A 15,689-nucleotide genomic window follows, 5' to 3' on the forward strand; every position below is an offset into this window, starting at 1 on the left:
ATTTCAGAGTTTAGCTTTTGTTGAAGCACTGCCCTGGGTCACCAGCAAACCCACGGGAGTATTTGTAACCTAGTCCCTACTACTGCAGAGAACACTGAAGAATTCTACCATTATTATAGCACTGAAAATATTAGGCCAAATTCTACTAGAAGTGCTGTCCAGACTGAAAAGAGAACATATCTGATTTATATTCTTAATATATCTTAATATATCCTGCCAAGTGCCAGTGCAAGTGAAAGACATTTAAATGAAAAAAGCGTACAACAACCTCATGTTACAACTAAAATTTTCTTTATTGAACTACAAATATTAAAGTTATAGGACATGCCACATCTTGCATCTCTACACACATTTTTGTCACACTTATTACTCCAGCATTTGATTAAACTGACTGTTGAGAAACTTCAATTCTTCAGCAAGCCCCCAGTATGTATGCAAGCCTCATGATTTATTAGGCCATTAGAGACTTCAAAGAGGATTTAAGTTACCTTTGTTTCTTTTCAACTAAAAATAACAAAAATTAAGTTTAGGTTTTGTGGTTTTTTTGAGCCGACCACCTGACAGGTTATTATGTTCAAGAGAAAGATCAAAATTAGGAAGGTTTTCAGCCACTGTCAAAAGAGACCTATCTACCACCTTCTTGTTCATCTCATTCTGTATGCAATCCGCTCATCAGCAAGTGCAAAACACGGAACCTCACTATTCTGTTTAAAATGTTTCCTTTAAATTTAGACTTCACAGATGTCCAAGCTATCAACATCATTCAATCTTTAGTTCAAGGATCTGTCATTGGTTATTCACACAACAAAAGTTATCTGCACAGATGGTGAGAAGTGTGAGAAAGAGGTATTAAAGGTTTGCAGTTATACCACTTCTTATAACGTGTTCTTCCAGTCAGTCATCGGGATCAGCTGGACTGTTGTGGAAAAAACTACTCAATCCAGTTTTCAAGCTTCATGCATCTACTTGCAATAACATCAGGAGAAGATAAACAAGGCATTTCTGAAATGGTTTACAATAAGCTCTCAGTACAGCAACTCCTGAACCACACTGATAGCACACTTGGATTATCAGATCCCCTTTCTCTTTAATTAGTAGCATTCTCCTCAGATAACCCAGAAACCATATAAGAAGTGATATTTTTAGGTCAGGTTTATGAATGTTTTTCTCTTCTCTGAAGGACTTAATTACTCAATTTGCTGAAGTAGGTATAAATTCAAATTCAAGACACTATATTTGCATAATAAAAGCAAGGAGCAGTCTGTCTTTGTGCGCTGTACAGCAAAAGTTCTCCTATTCTTTAGGAATGAATAGGAAAGTTGCTCTCTCCAGAACACAAAGAAAATCACAGGCCAGCTTGATTCTATAATTTCTCAGCCAGGAGTTGGCTATAAATCTCCAAGTCTCCACATCAGTGAAGAGTCAATGCATCCTCAGCATCTCAGGAGCAGTTGTTTCCACCACAAAAATTACTAACAATTAATTGTGAAACTGGGGGGGAAGAACACATGGAAACACTTACCTACTCCCCGATCAGCAACTGTAGGATTGTCTATCCACCTTTGAGCTTGTTCAATCTTGCCCTCCAAATGGACAGCTGCTTTAACTGGCCTAGTATTTGCCACAGCCCTGTTTGTTTTGGACTGTAAATTCTGAAGTGATGTAGCTATTTGCTTAGCCAATGCACGGGCCTCAGGAGAGTCACCTTTCCCACTAAACATTTAAAAACAAAAAAAGTATAGTCCTTTAAAGATCATTTATAGATAGTCTCAAATTCAGCAGGAAGACACAATGAAAGTTACTTCAACTTTTTAAATAAGGTTAAATTTGACACTTGAGTTGAGACTCTGAGGAGCAATTGCCTGCTGTGGTACCTGGGTATTACATATGTTCAACACAGCACCAAGGTGGGGAAAGGCATAGTACTGTCCTTGCTAAAACTGATGTATGACTTGATTTCCCACATCCATGGCTGTCTTATGAGCAGATTATGAGCCATACAGATTACAAGCAGAAAAGTAAGCAGCCCCAGGCCGAAGGCTATACATAAACTTGACAAGAGGTAGCACATTAAGACCTGCAGCACCTAAAGCTCAAGAAAAACTCAATTAAACTATCTAACTAATGAAGCAGAAAAATATTTATCTCCATATTGCAACTGGCCTTAGATGAAGACCACAGTTCATACAATAACCATTTCTCCTCTTCCAGTCTCAAGCAACCTCTTTTATACAGTTTGCAGTTACAGCTTAGAACACCGATGGAAGTGGTAGACACTCCACTCTGACATTTAGTAAACCGCTTTGCAAAAAACAGTGATGACATCTGCCTGTATAAACAAACTTAAATTTCCCATTACCCCTTTGTTTTGACAGTACAAATGAGCTCACTTTTGGCTTCAGTTTGCTTGTCAAATATTCCATAGGCAGTAGAAAGAAAATATTTCTAGGTAATTGTAATGGTAACATCTTCAGTTACTCTTTTTTTTCTTTTAAAGAAGCCAGTGCAAGCTAGGCTTTTTCTTTTATTTTAATCATCATTAATCCAATTTATCATCAATATTCTGATCTTGCCCAGCATTGTGAACGGAAAATGATAGTAATTCAAAGAAATGAATGGTGATAAAACTAATACATACTGTCGTCGCAGATCTGACAGCTTGGCTGTCAAAGCAGAGATTTCCCCCAAGGAACGAAGGATATCATCTCTTTCTTTAGGCTCCTCACACAGTTCTGCAACTTTCCTTGCTTCAGCCATAATTCCCCGGATATGTTCTTCTCCTTCACTGCCCCCATTAGGATCTGCAAGCCAGTTCTTAATACAAAGAAGTCGTGTACAAGTAAAGACAAACAATAATATTATTTCTATAGATGCTTTAAAAAAAACCACCAAATATCAATTCGGCTTTCCAAATTTTATTTAAGAGAAAATACTTCTCAAAAGCAATTTCTGTTTACTAGATACCATGAAGTCACTCTATGGTCTGATAGCTTTCCTGTTTTGAAAAAGATGTCAAACAAGACAAGATCTACCCAAAGACTTTACATTCACTCTTTCCCCTCAACAATATTTTCAGAAGTAAAATTTAACTTGTGCCTTTAGAGACTGATAATCTGGCTTTCAGAAAAAAAAGAAAACAGATCCTCCTGAGCCCACTGGGGCACACTTTATAGAGCTCTTCCTAAAGTGTTCCACTAGCATTTCATTTGATAAATATGTAATATTAACATATCTTTATATATTGATAATTATATACACATATACACATTTAGATGAGGTATATATAACATGTTCATTTAATCACCATCATAGTCATCACCAGGTAACAGACTGACCATTGAGGGATATTAAGTTACAAAAATAAAGGATCAATTAAAAGAAAATGCAGTTTCATTAACCTTTTTTCACTTTTGTCACAAATATTAAGTTCTAAATCCTAAATTCCACTCTCAAAACAGAACCCAAAGAAAGGGCTCTAGTTTTATCCATCAGTCTGTGCAGCCTGAAACTCCTCTACTCTTTTCTTTAATAAGATTAGTTCATATGCAAATTTAGGGTGTTCCATCACGTTACTTTATTAATTTTTAGTAATGCCAAAAAAGTTACCAGAAAAGGTCATGAACTGTAGCAAAACTCACAGCACGCTGTTAATTACTGAATTTAAGATTGTTCATTGTTAAAACAAGTACCCCTTCTATATTATTCCAGTCAAGTTTTGTTTTGGAAACAACCACAGTAGTTCAGAATAACATCTCTAACAGCAGTAACATCATCACGTTCTGAAGTATTTATTAAATCACTGGTGGTACCTGAGCAGCATCAATCTTCTTAGCAATTGCCTGCTTAGAGTTTGTCATGGCCTCCAGCTTGCGGGCTGCATTCTCCACTTTTGCAGTGAGCAAGTCCAGACCTTGGGACACCTGCTGTGCTTTCTGCATAGCCATGGGTGTGCCACCCTGTCCTCTGCCCAAGACAAAAAGAGCACCACAGATTCAGCTCAGGACTGAAAAAAAGCTCTTTTCTAGTGAAGAGGCAACAAAAACTGCTTATGAGCACTCACAGCTATTATTGACAGACATACAGTATTTAATCAGATTTTTCCCCCCCAAAGAAAGCAAAAAATTACTGAGGAATAACATGACAACAAGAGGAGATAAAAACTAAGTTTATTTTCCCTATTTCAGAATGTGACATTTAGCATCCTCCGAAGAACAAATATTTTTTAAGTGTCACAAAGTAAGGCTATTTATGGATACAGTTGCATTCAAGTACACCAGACAAAGCCTCTTCTCATTTATAGACTTGCAAAGGGTCAGAATCTGCTGGAGTTATGTCTCCCCACACTTAAGTGAGGACAGCAAGTTAGTAAGTGAAAATAAAATATCTTAGCTGCCTCAGTCATGTTGACAGTAGATTAAAGGTTACAGGCTATTGGTAAGAGATCTTAAAATGCTCAGAAGGATACTAGCAAGACAAATTTACAGGGCTGTAGAAAACAATTCACAGCACTAGCACTGTTTGTTCAAATGCTTAGGAGTTAGAAGCTGGATAGAAAGATTACTTAGATCCATATGCCTGAGTATGTTTGCTGCACTCTTCCAAAATCAGCTGACTACTGAAAAGCTTTGTTAACACGTGAACTTAATCAAACTCCTAACTTTTAAAAGACTACAGTAAGTGGAAGGATGACAAGCTATTGAGATGCTGAGGTGTATTTACACAGGCAGGCCAGAGTTTCAAAATACATTTCTTTATACCTTATTTTTCACTGGCTGAGTTGAAGCTATTTACATATTAAACCAGTATATAAACTAAATCATTTTTTAGTAAATATAAGTCCTGTCTCTTCCTTTACCTCCAAAAATTGTACATCATACAAAGCTGACACCAGCCACTGCTTTGGAAGAAGAATAAGAGCTTTGCCTATTTTCTAACACTGTGCAAAAACTGATGCAAAGGAGATCTTAAATTCTATCAGGGCAATCAACTGAGAATCCAAGAGAAGATAAACTAAAACCAGTTTCTTATCCACTACCACTACTACAGCTAATATACATCACTTCAATGACAATCTAACCTGTATTTCTGAATTTTGGCCTTTTTAGCCTTTATATAGCAAACTAACAACTCTTCCTGGAAACTATTTCAAGCTTGTGTACGTATCATTGCAACACTTCAGAGCTGAGTAGTCTATGGATTTAAAGTGATAGCAGGGAATTCTTGTTCTTGAAGTGACTCAAAACACAGCTCTCCAAATAATTTGCACTTGCTCACTTCCTGCACTTCACTGGGGCCTTAAACCTTTTTTTTAATTATTTTTTAAATTTTATTTTAAATAAAACACTCCTGACTTCTGTTGCTTTTTCAAACAGTTCAAAAGATTCATTAACATTAATGAGAAATATTATACCCATTTACTATCACCTGTATCCTTAATGGATCACAATGAATAGCTTTCTGGGGTTTCTGGGTGTGGTATTTTTGCAGGGTGGGGAGCAGTGTTACAACAAAATAAAGAAATCAATTTTAAAGCACTCTAGCTTAACAATTTAATACATTGATAAGCAGCTGAAAAATTCCTTATACTCAAAGGAAACACCTAAAGACTAGAATATTCAAGTATCTTACAGTAATTGGGGTATATCCTCTTTGGAGGACAGACTTCACAGTAGAGTTTAAAACTTCATTTCTGCCTAATTTGGAGGAAGGTTACGGGTTTGACATTAAGCAAACTCTGAATTATCTACCTGAGCAATTCTGATCATCATGTTATATAATGAACATTTCCCTTACTAAAACATACTATTCAGAAAAGACCACAGTAAAAAAAAAGGCAAAATACAGATTAGGAAGTGACACAACTGCAAGTTCAGAAAAAACATTTTAATAGCACTGGAAAACTGTCCATTCCAAGTACTAGATTCACCTAGCTCGGAGGTCAGCCAGCTGGTCAGTCATCTGTCCCAGAGTTTTGCATGTTCCCAGAATCTCTCTGCGTTCTTTGCCTGCACACAGTTCTCCTGCTTTTCCAGCTTCATCAAGGATCTGCCTTATTGCTTGCTCCCCAGCATCCCCTAAGACACAGAGTCAGTCAGCACAACAAACAAGCCATTCCTTGAAGTGCACGAGTAAACTACTGAAGTCATCATGTCACAACACATTTAACTGCATTGGGTTCAGCTGGGAAAACACATTCATTGAAAAGCCATGAGACAGACACCAAAACCCAACAATTCACATCCAACTTTTACAACTCTATTATTTTGGCTTTGATTTCAGAGGAAGTCATTCTTATAAGGTCTTTCAAAGTCCAAATGGAAAGGCCTCTATCTAGCTTTTTTTACTTTAAAGATACATAAAGGCAAACCACTTATATAAGTAAAGATAATTGCAATTGGAGTATTTATGGCAGATTTTCATGTTAAAAATTTTACGTCAAGACTGAAAGAAAAACATGTAAAGAGATTCTGTTAGACAAATCTCAAGTTAGACAAATTTGAAAATAAAAAGGAGGGATTTTAAACATTACCGAAGACTGCAATTAAGTACTGTTCAATAAAGGAATTAATATAGGCTCCTTCAGAATGATCCACTATGTATAGGTTAACAGTGCTTAAAGACAATTTTGCCTTAAACAACAGAAATATTAAGATCTTTAAAAATGAAAATACTTTATGATGTTATTTTTTTTTAAATATTACCTGGAGGTGCATTTGGATCTCTCAGCCAACCTTTTGCCTGATTCATCTTTGAATCTATCAAGGCTAACGCTCTTTTCATGGCTTCGGTGTCCTTTACAAAAAAGAAACCACCAAAATGAAGCTCAAAAAACCCCCAAATGCACAAATAATCAACACAACCAAAGCAGACAAAGGTTCTATAAAGCAGAGTCTACTTACAGAAACACATTCGTATAAGCAGCTCAAAAACCACTTTCAAACTAGCAGGTCATAATCACTTCTTTCCCATTAGGACAGACATTTTCATTTCACTCAAAATGCAGAAAATAAGCATGCAATTTTAGTGACTTTTCTATTCCTTCATTTATTAGTGTTTTAATTTCTAAAACTGGAGCTCTAATAAGCACACATCTTGGAGTTAGTTCCCTTTTTTCCTTACTGTACATCAGGGCACATAGAAAAGTTATGTAATTAGAGTAAACCTTTCAGAAATGAAAATTGGGCAGTGAATTTTACTACTTACTTCAGTGTAAGAGGCTGCACATTTGCATTTTTCACCTGCTCTGTTGCTTTAAGTCAAACAATTGCTGTTTGCAAAATAATAGCTTACCAGCTAATTCCTGAAATTCTCAGATATGGAGTTTAATGCCTTCAGAGAGAAACACATGTATTTACATGTGGTTGTTTTAAACTCTGAACTTTCTGAGAGAAGCATCAAAGCTGCTGCTTCTTTCACTACTCTGCCACTATTATCCAACACCTGACTCCAGGAGATAAAACCACCCAGTTCTGATTTCTCCACATACTCTGTTTATTACTCGTGTGCTATCTCTCCACTAGAGGCCACAAGTCTTCCATCTCACACAAATGGAAGGACAGTGAAAACAGAAACAAGTACCTTAAGTAAAAAGTTGGAAAAAAGCCAAAATAGCTTTTTACCACACATGTAATTGAAATAATTTGAAATGCATCTAACATCCCATGATTAGTATACAGATGATAAAAAGAAGTCTGGCTCTTGCCTTGTTATCTGAATTTGACTGCCCGTGTCCCATTCGTATGAAGAAGAGCCAACAAGCATCAATGATCAGTATCTGGTATAGCATGTGGTATCCTGACAACACTAAAAAAATGCCACATTTTTGTGGAATTGTTCATTCTGTATGCTTAGTCTCAAAGACACAATACTGTAAACATTTTGGCATTTTTATTCAGGCATGTTGGTCTGTCAGCTATTTATAAGGTGCTATAATATAAGTAAGCAACCAACTTTCTAAAGTGTCCTGTGACACTGCTGAGTATTTTTAAAGGCTCTTAAATCACAGCCTGAGAGAGAGCACCAAAAGCAGAATTATTTTCAGATGGATGATTGGTTCTCAAATCTAGAAACTGCATCTCAAATCTTAGTTGGGACCTCTTTGAAAAAACTTCAAAAAGGTAGGATAGGTAGCTAAGGAGTGGGAGGCAGGCACATTCTTTTAAAAGCTGTCTTCTCTATAGTTTGAGAATTGTGCATTTACTGTATGATAAGAGACAAGTAAATATTCATTAAAGTTTTCACATGTATATAGAAACCTTCCTACCTATTAAAGTAGGTGTTAAAGTTTTCTATGTTTTATATATGGGCTGAAGCCACTTGACTTTAAAATGAATGGTCTACTGCAGGCCCATCTACCCAGAAACAATCTGAAACAAAGAACCCACTGAATTTTTAAAAAGGCAACAGATGTTGCTTATTGTGTTGATGAGATGATAGGTGTGGGCTGAGAAAAGGAGTGTTGGGAAAACTGTCTTTGCCCCTCCCTTTTCACTCACACAGGCTTTTGTGTTGTCTCAGCTGCCTGCAGAGTTGCAGTTTCAGCAAAATTATACAGATGCCTCTGACTAAAGTCTTCTTTCTGAGGAAAAAATCATGATTATTTTTGATTTTACCCTCATGATTTGAGATAATTGCTAGAACTACCCAAGAATAACAGGATGCATCTGCCATGTCATATGAAGGCTATATAACTGGATTGCTTTTCAGTCTAAGTCCTGCTATCCTGTGTGCCTCTGTACTCACATTTGTAAAACACTGTCCCCTTTCCCTATTTAAAAAAACCTGGTGAAATCCTAGTGTAGCAGTTGAAGTGCTCCAAGACAATTCATCTTAAAGCACTAATTTCCCATCTTCACAGCTCAAGGAATCTCTCTCAACTTCAGCTTCATGAGGAGTTTTTGTTGCAATAAGATGAGTAATACAAATAGAAAATTAGAATGCATTGTTAACTAGGTTTGTTGATACTGCACTGCTGTTTCTGCAAGAGCTGTGTCTGGTGTCAGATACTTGGCAAAGGAAAAGGTCTGGACTTGTCCACTAATTCAGGCTATTAAGCAGGAAGACAAAAGCAGAAATACTCAGTTTAAACAAACCACAGCAACTTGCTCAAGGTCTTACTGCTTAAAAGTACCTTGGATCGTCCTGATTTCTCTACCTGTTTAAATACCTTGTTCCTCCCTAAAAAAGCAAATCTTGTTTAAAATTTAACTCTTTTGGGATTTACCAGCAGAATATCAGTTGCAAACAAGGAAAAAACCATCCAATGGCTAGGCTGCAAAAAAGTTGTTTTATCAGCAAAAATTGATTCATTTTCTCATCTCCCTGCAGTTCCCCTGTTGGCAAAAGGAATTTCATTAACAAAAGCAGCACTATTACTTTTTCAGGGAGATAAAAAACTTAATCAACTTAAACAACTAGGGCAACATTGTCTGAAGGGTAAAGAGCAAGTTGGCTTTTTTTCAAAGTAGTTGCAAAAGCAAATAAGCCCTTATTCAAGATACTTTTATGCATCACTTCTGCCACTACCAAGAATGTTGAACTTATTCATGGAGCAGGTGGTATTGGCTCTGCTTTGAAAAAGAGCAAAATAAATCCAACTAAATGTAAAGCACAACCTCTGACTCAGTAAAGTGGTCTAGTCTAGGGATATCTGCATTTCATTACCAAAGAAGGCAATGTTGAAGGAAATAGGCAAAGCCAGCCTCCTGTCCTGGCAGGACAAATAGCTTAGTCACCATTCAGGGTTCAATCCTGCAAGATACCAGATACTCCTCAGCTTCTTACAACTTTTAACTCCGTCCATTTCTATGGAAATAGATGTTTGTATTGAGTATTACTTCAAAATTTATTTTAAAATAAACACTAAGAATATACAAGAGAAAACTCAATTCCTCTGTAAAATCAAAAATTCAATGAAAAAAGGTGCAAAGCTTTGAATGAAAGAAAGAAATACAGATTTTTTTTTTCCCCCCCCAAGATTTTGTTAGAGAATAGTATTTCAATTCTAAAGCAGCACACTATTTTAGAAATGCAGTGTTGGTGCAAGTAGAGCTCATTGGAATCCAGTAACAGTAACGTACATTCTGGAGTCTAGAAGACCAATAAAATAGTTCACAAAAACCCCTACAGCTCTGGCTCCATACCTTGTTCATCATCCACCGTCTCTAGACAGACTGTGATACTTCAATGTATAAACAATTCAAGATAGAATAATAACCATAAAATAAACTCCAACATCAACAACAGCTTTATTACACAGCCAAAAATTCAAGGCTGTGCATCTGCAAACACCTTACTTTGCTCCAGAAAAACATGGGGAAAGTATCTTTCCCATGACCAGCAGCTGCAAAATGCATGCAACAGTAACCTCAACTACAATTAAATAGCTCCTTCATCTCCCTTCCAGAAAAATAATAAGTCAACTGTTAGATATATATGCAAATACAGGATAAGGTCTGTAACAGGTGGCCAGTAGCAAACTAGTTCCTGCCTCTTCATCCCACTGCATCTTTCAATTCAAATGCTTTGTCCTGACTCTTTGGTTAATCCCCAGTGTTACAGTTCCAAACCATCAGTGTACCTTAATTCAAAAACTAAACACAATTAAAAAGTTCTCAATTCAGAACATAATGATACTAGTCCACATAACATACTTACACATTAAGCATAATGACCAATATTTTCCATTAGGAAATATTGCTAATATGTCAAATGTTTTCTTAATGAAATCCTTTCTTGATCTTCCTCACTAGCAAGAAGAGTAAGAATTTCCTAAGGCTAAATTGCCAACTTTTTGCAAGAGACATTTTTCTTTACCACAAAAACTTCCAAATGTTGTGTGAAATAAAACTGTATTTGCATTTCTTAAAGTACAGCAAAACTTAAATCAAAAAATAAAACTGAATTGAAAAAGTGCACATACAAAACTGCAGTTTTAGGCCTAGATCTAAAGAACATGAACCACCTGAACTGAAGGAAGGTTGCTAGTAAAACACTATGGAATAGACAAAATTCCTGGTTTAATAAAGCTTTCTGGCCATGCAGAAAGCTCGTTCCTGCATGACTGGATCCTTTATTTGCTGCTACAAAGACGAGTAACATAAATTAACACATAAGCATTCAGTAAGAATGTGCTGTAAAATCTTGGCCTAACTCTAATCAGACTCAGAAAGACAGTCTTAATGCAGTTCAGCTTGCAATTACCATTCTCTTAGTGACAGCCAATTCCACAGCCAGCTAGACAGAGCTATTAAGATCCATTTAAAACTTTGTGTGTACAAACATAAGTACGGTGTCACAGCTGGCACACAAGAAGTTGCACAGCACACAGCACAAAAATCCCACATACATGCTTTCTTTGATTTTAGTACAAGGTAAAGGTGGAGGGTGTGGGAGAAAGCTTACCTTCTAAAGGTGAGAAAAGGGTAAGAAACAGGACAACAAAAACAAAGATGCATACAGTAGTCATAATAAGGAAGTGATAGTGACGAAATAACTCAAGAGGCAAACTAAAGGTCAAGTGCCAAACAACATAGGCCAAAGTGATTTTATGTCGAGGTTACATCAATGTTAGATTTCCTGCAACATTGCATTTGCTAACCAGTCTGGCTTCAGGCCTCAATATATTCTTTAATGATACTTACACTAACTTTTTGCTCATAGCACTAACCCTTAAAAAAAGTCCCTTTAGCAATTTACTTTCAAGTGCTCAAAAAAAAAAATTGGCAGGAATTTCAGTTACACAGCTACATTTATTTGTAAGCCCATAGCACTTTTAGGATTTTGTCTGTCAGACCTGCTTTACAGTCTTCTAGACATTTCAATATTTTCAGTATCACTTAAGAGCAGCGTTTAACTCCAGGTAAGTGGCTGTAGTCATTTACACAGTTTAACACTGATTTGTAAAGAACCAATCCTGTCACATGCCAGCTTCACACATATCCTACTTATGCAGAAAGGCTGTTCAGTCTAACATATTTCTTTGAGACAAGGCAAACACTCAAAATTTACTCTTCTGTCCAGAATAAAACTAGGGCAGGGAAAAAAGGGGAAGGTGTTCAAGGAGGAATCTCCCAAAAATATACTAAAATTTCTCAACTCCAGGACTTTTGTACAAAGAATATGACAGCTTCCTATATTTTCTAGCAGCATCTAGAACACAAATCTCATCCTCACTTATGAATACCTAGCTACAAAATTGCTATTATAGGAAAAAATCCTTGTCTGAGAGGAATACACTATATTCTGGATTTCCTATGTTGCCAAAACTAAACTGAACAAATCTGTCTTCTGCTGGACCACTGAGTTGCTGTAAACTATTGAGCCACCTTCAAATGCCACACTACTTTAACTTTGCTTATTGAGAGAAAGCTAATTTTGAAAGACACATGAATATATTCATCTCTGAAGATATTCTTCAACCTTGAAGAGGTTATATGATGTGATTACACAGTGTTACAAAACTGATACACAAATAACATACTTCAACAGTGTCAAAAGCATAAGTTTATAAGGGCAAATAGATAAAAATTAAACATACATATAAATGTAGGTATGAAAAGTACCTTGCTCGCCCAGGCATCTTCATCCCAGGAAGTGAGTTGCAATACACGGATTATTTCATTTATCTCAGCACTCATTTTCTCTACTGTGAAATTGCGATTTTTCAAGGCCTCTTCTATTCCCTGGCTTTTAGAATTTTTTGTGGTTACAAAAATCTTCATAGCTGTGAAAATACCACAGATTAGAAAAAGGTACATGCAAGATCCAATCAGTGCTCAAGGTGACCCATAGTACTTATATAATACATTTTCTTTTGCATGGACCCTTTTATCTCAAAGAGATTGTAGCTTTAATACAAATAGCACAGTTATTTGCAATGAATGCAGAAGCAATGTCAAGGTTATTTTTAATAAATATAAGACATTGGAACTCCAGTTCAAAACAGTAATTCAGAGTGGCATTAGAAAACAAAGCAAAAAATACCTGAAATAAGTACTGGCAATAGCTCCTTCACAGTATTCATGGAGTTTACCAGCATAACCCTGTGTTCCTGATGAGTTAATTCCTGTTGTCTCTCATCAATCATTTTGGCCATCTTTGTCATCCCTAAAGATTAAAGCAATTGAACATCGCAACAGTTGAGTTTTCAAAACATGAACAAGGCACATGAAAACTGTACTGAAGTTTAAAACAATTTTTATATTAGCAGCTGTTACTTAAAGCACATTCCAGACACTTCAGAGAAGTCACTGATTCAAAATCTAGCCACTATGTAAAGTAGAATGGATTCCTCTAAATTCTTGATTTAAAATCCCACCAATAAAATTGGAAAATACTTGAAATTACTGTTTTAGGACACAAAGTCACTTCATGAATTCTGGAAGTTAATTTATGGGGTGGTTTTTTTCTCCTGTTCTGTTAAGATGTGATGCATGCCTTAAGTGACAGAGAAAGGAAACATCAGGGTTTTGTTTGTTTTCCTTGAGGTTCTACCAGAGGTCAAGAACTGTATTTATTTATACTTCAGATCTGCTAGAAATATTTCAGTGCCCTAGAAGTAGGAAAAGAACTAAATTTATTTTAGAGCAGATCTATTTGCAATATCTAAGACTTGTGAGGTTCACTACACAGAACACATGGAAACTTCAGACAATACTTCATAAAAATTTAAGATTATTTAAATTGGTGCTGTTGTAGTCCTACTCTCTCTCCTACAGGGGACAAAACTGGAAGGAAGCTGTACATTCTTTGGCTCAGTTACCTTTCTGTTGGTTAGCATCTTAATATAACACTGCTTTCATGACATCACTGAAAAGTAGTAGAATCCTCACACTGACAGCACAGAGAGGTGAGCTGTGCAGAACCACTTTTCCTTTCAAATGACAAAAGCCTAAATAGCTAATCATGTTCTCTCTACTTTCAACATAAAACCTATAAGCACTTCTTTGATTTTAACCGTACCTGCACATACTCCTGTTATTTATACAGTACTCACATTAATAGTTAAGTTCAGATGCCCATTATTATATCTAAAGGGAACAATGACTACAGGCATAAGTTTTGTAGGCATGGGCTGCAAGTGTTGAGCAGCATTTAGCTCAGGCAAAAACACAGTTTCTATAGGATGCCAGAAGCTACTTACTAATCACTTACACTGGTGACAGTGTGAGTTAACACATTGAAGTAACAAGTAGTGAAGGAGCATCAAATAACAAAGAATTTCTGTAACAGCTGGGCTTTTGTATTATACTGCAAGACAGCTATTTCTGCAACCTCATAAAGATGCTAATATATGGCATGTACTTTTATATTACTCCAAGAAATTTTTACTAGGCCCAACTATCTCAGCTAGTACAGACATTTTATCAGTTTAATGGCTTTTTGTATCTGTGAGTGTGCTTACTTACAGAGCTTTTTCCTTTCTTTTTTGTTTTACCCTTACTAATGCATGCTTGCTTCCCTCACAGTGTAGAAAAAATATAGTACATATCATCCATGTACCATACAAAATTTATCAACATCTTTATTCTTCTGCATTCTTAAAGGAGAATGTGAATCAGTAAATAGTCATCATTCACCCTCTAGTTTAAAACTCTTTCCAACAGACACTTTCAAAGCAACTGCTCTATCATTGCCCAAACGCTCGAAACTCAGGAGAGGAAGGTACTGTGGGGAAAACAAAGTAGTGGAAAGGACTATATTTAGTATATTTGTGAAAGGCTGCAGCAAATCAAACCTGGCCCCAGATTCTTCGTGTATGTCACCAAATCCTCCATTGTCTCTACCACTTCTGCCACAGTCAGATATTCCAATATTCCTTTGCAGACACGGATGATTTTACGGACCTAGAAGAGGAACATTCCATTATTTGTTAGGTGAAGCTAAGTCACATTTGAATTAGAAATGCAAGCCCGTTATTAGACAGAATAGGTATAGCATTTGCTAACCTGATGAATGTGGAATCACAAAGGTCTGAGATACTGAATAAGTTACCCAAAATATCATTCCTTGAGTGCTGTAATGACAAGCCAATATTTAATCAGCTTTCCACTACTCAGAAATGCAAAATCCTGCTTCCAGTGTTTTCACTTTGTACGATAAATGAGGATAGCATTGAGAAAATAGGTTATAAAGAACTGCATTTAGGTACACTGGCATGCTTGAAGTTTTTCATTGCAATTTCATCAATAAAAATATTTAACTTAAACCACAAAGCAAAACTACGCAGAAAGCAGACTTCAAGCTTTCAGAGGAAATATTCACCACACAGTTTTACAGATGGATAAAACATTATCCAGCATTCCAGTAGGAAAGATAGATCCAAAATCTTAAGCTTTCCAGAAAAATCTATGAAGGCTGTACTTTACTTCTGGACCTCCACTTCAGCTTAACTTTTTCAGTTCCTGCTTGATTCCAAAACAGTTCTCTGTCAGTTAATCTTCTAACCTCCCAAACCACATTATTTCTGACACCACCATATACAATTCTTATTGAACAATGAGTTAATTGACATTTGATTCATATCAACCACATGCAGTGTTCAGTCCCTAGAATAGATCAAAATTTCCTCTGAAACTCATTTCAGTTTGTCCCAACATGAGTTCATATTGAAAGACAGTAGGACAGAGACATGCCAACTTCTGTATTTGTGACAAGTCAATCATTCCAGACTAATGTCTTCCTTTGGT

At 36.2% G+C, this 15,689-nt stretch overlaps 1 protein-coding gene across 4 annotated transcripts in view; it reads right to left on the bottom strand.

The window, feature by feature from the left end:
- The window catches only part of VCL (vinculin), a 59,289-nt gene that overhangs the window by 15,900 nt on the left and 27,700 nt on the right, over nt 1-15,689 (bottom strand). For 2 of the 4 annotated variants that reach the window (XM_017806876.1, XM_017806873.1), the window contains exons 4-11: nt 14,738-14,846; nt 12,985-13,107; nt 12,564-12,724; nt 6,702-6,792; nt 5,927-6,074; nt 3,810-3,963; nt 2,639-2,814; nt 1,523-1,713 (exon numbers count right to left, since the gene is read on the bottom strand). In XM_017806876.1, coding sequence (XP_017662365.1) covers nt 1,523-1,713; nt 2,639-2,814; nt 3,810-3,963; nt 5,927-6,074; nt 6,702-6,792; nt 12,564-12,724; nt 12,985-13,107; nt 14,738-14,846 — 1,153 coding nt within the window. Of the gene's footprint in view, nt 1-1,522; nt 1,714-2,638; nt 2,815-3,809; nt 3,964-5,926; nt 6,075-6,701; nt 6,796-12,563; nt 12,725-12,984; nt 13,108-14,737; nt 14,847-15,689 lie in introns of all 4 variants that reach the window. The other 2 variants (XM_017806872.1, XM_017806875.1) reach the window with 1 other exon arrangement.

Source organism: Lepidothrix coronata, unplaced genomic scaffold, assembly GCF_001604755.1.
Source record: "Lepidothrix coronata isolate B3197 unplaced genomic scaffold, Lepidothrix_coronata-1.0 Scaffold17, whole genome shotgun sequence".
Classification (NCBI taxonomy): domain Eukaryota; kingdom Metazoa; phylum Chordata; class Aves; order Passeriformes; family Pipridae; genus Lepidothrix; species Lepidothrix coronata.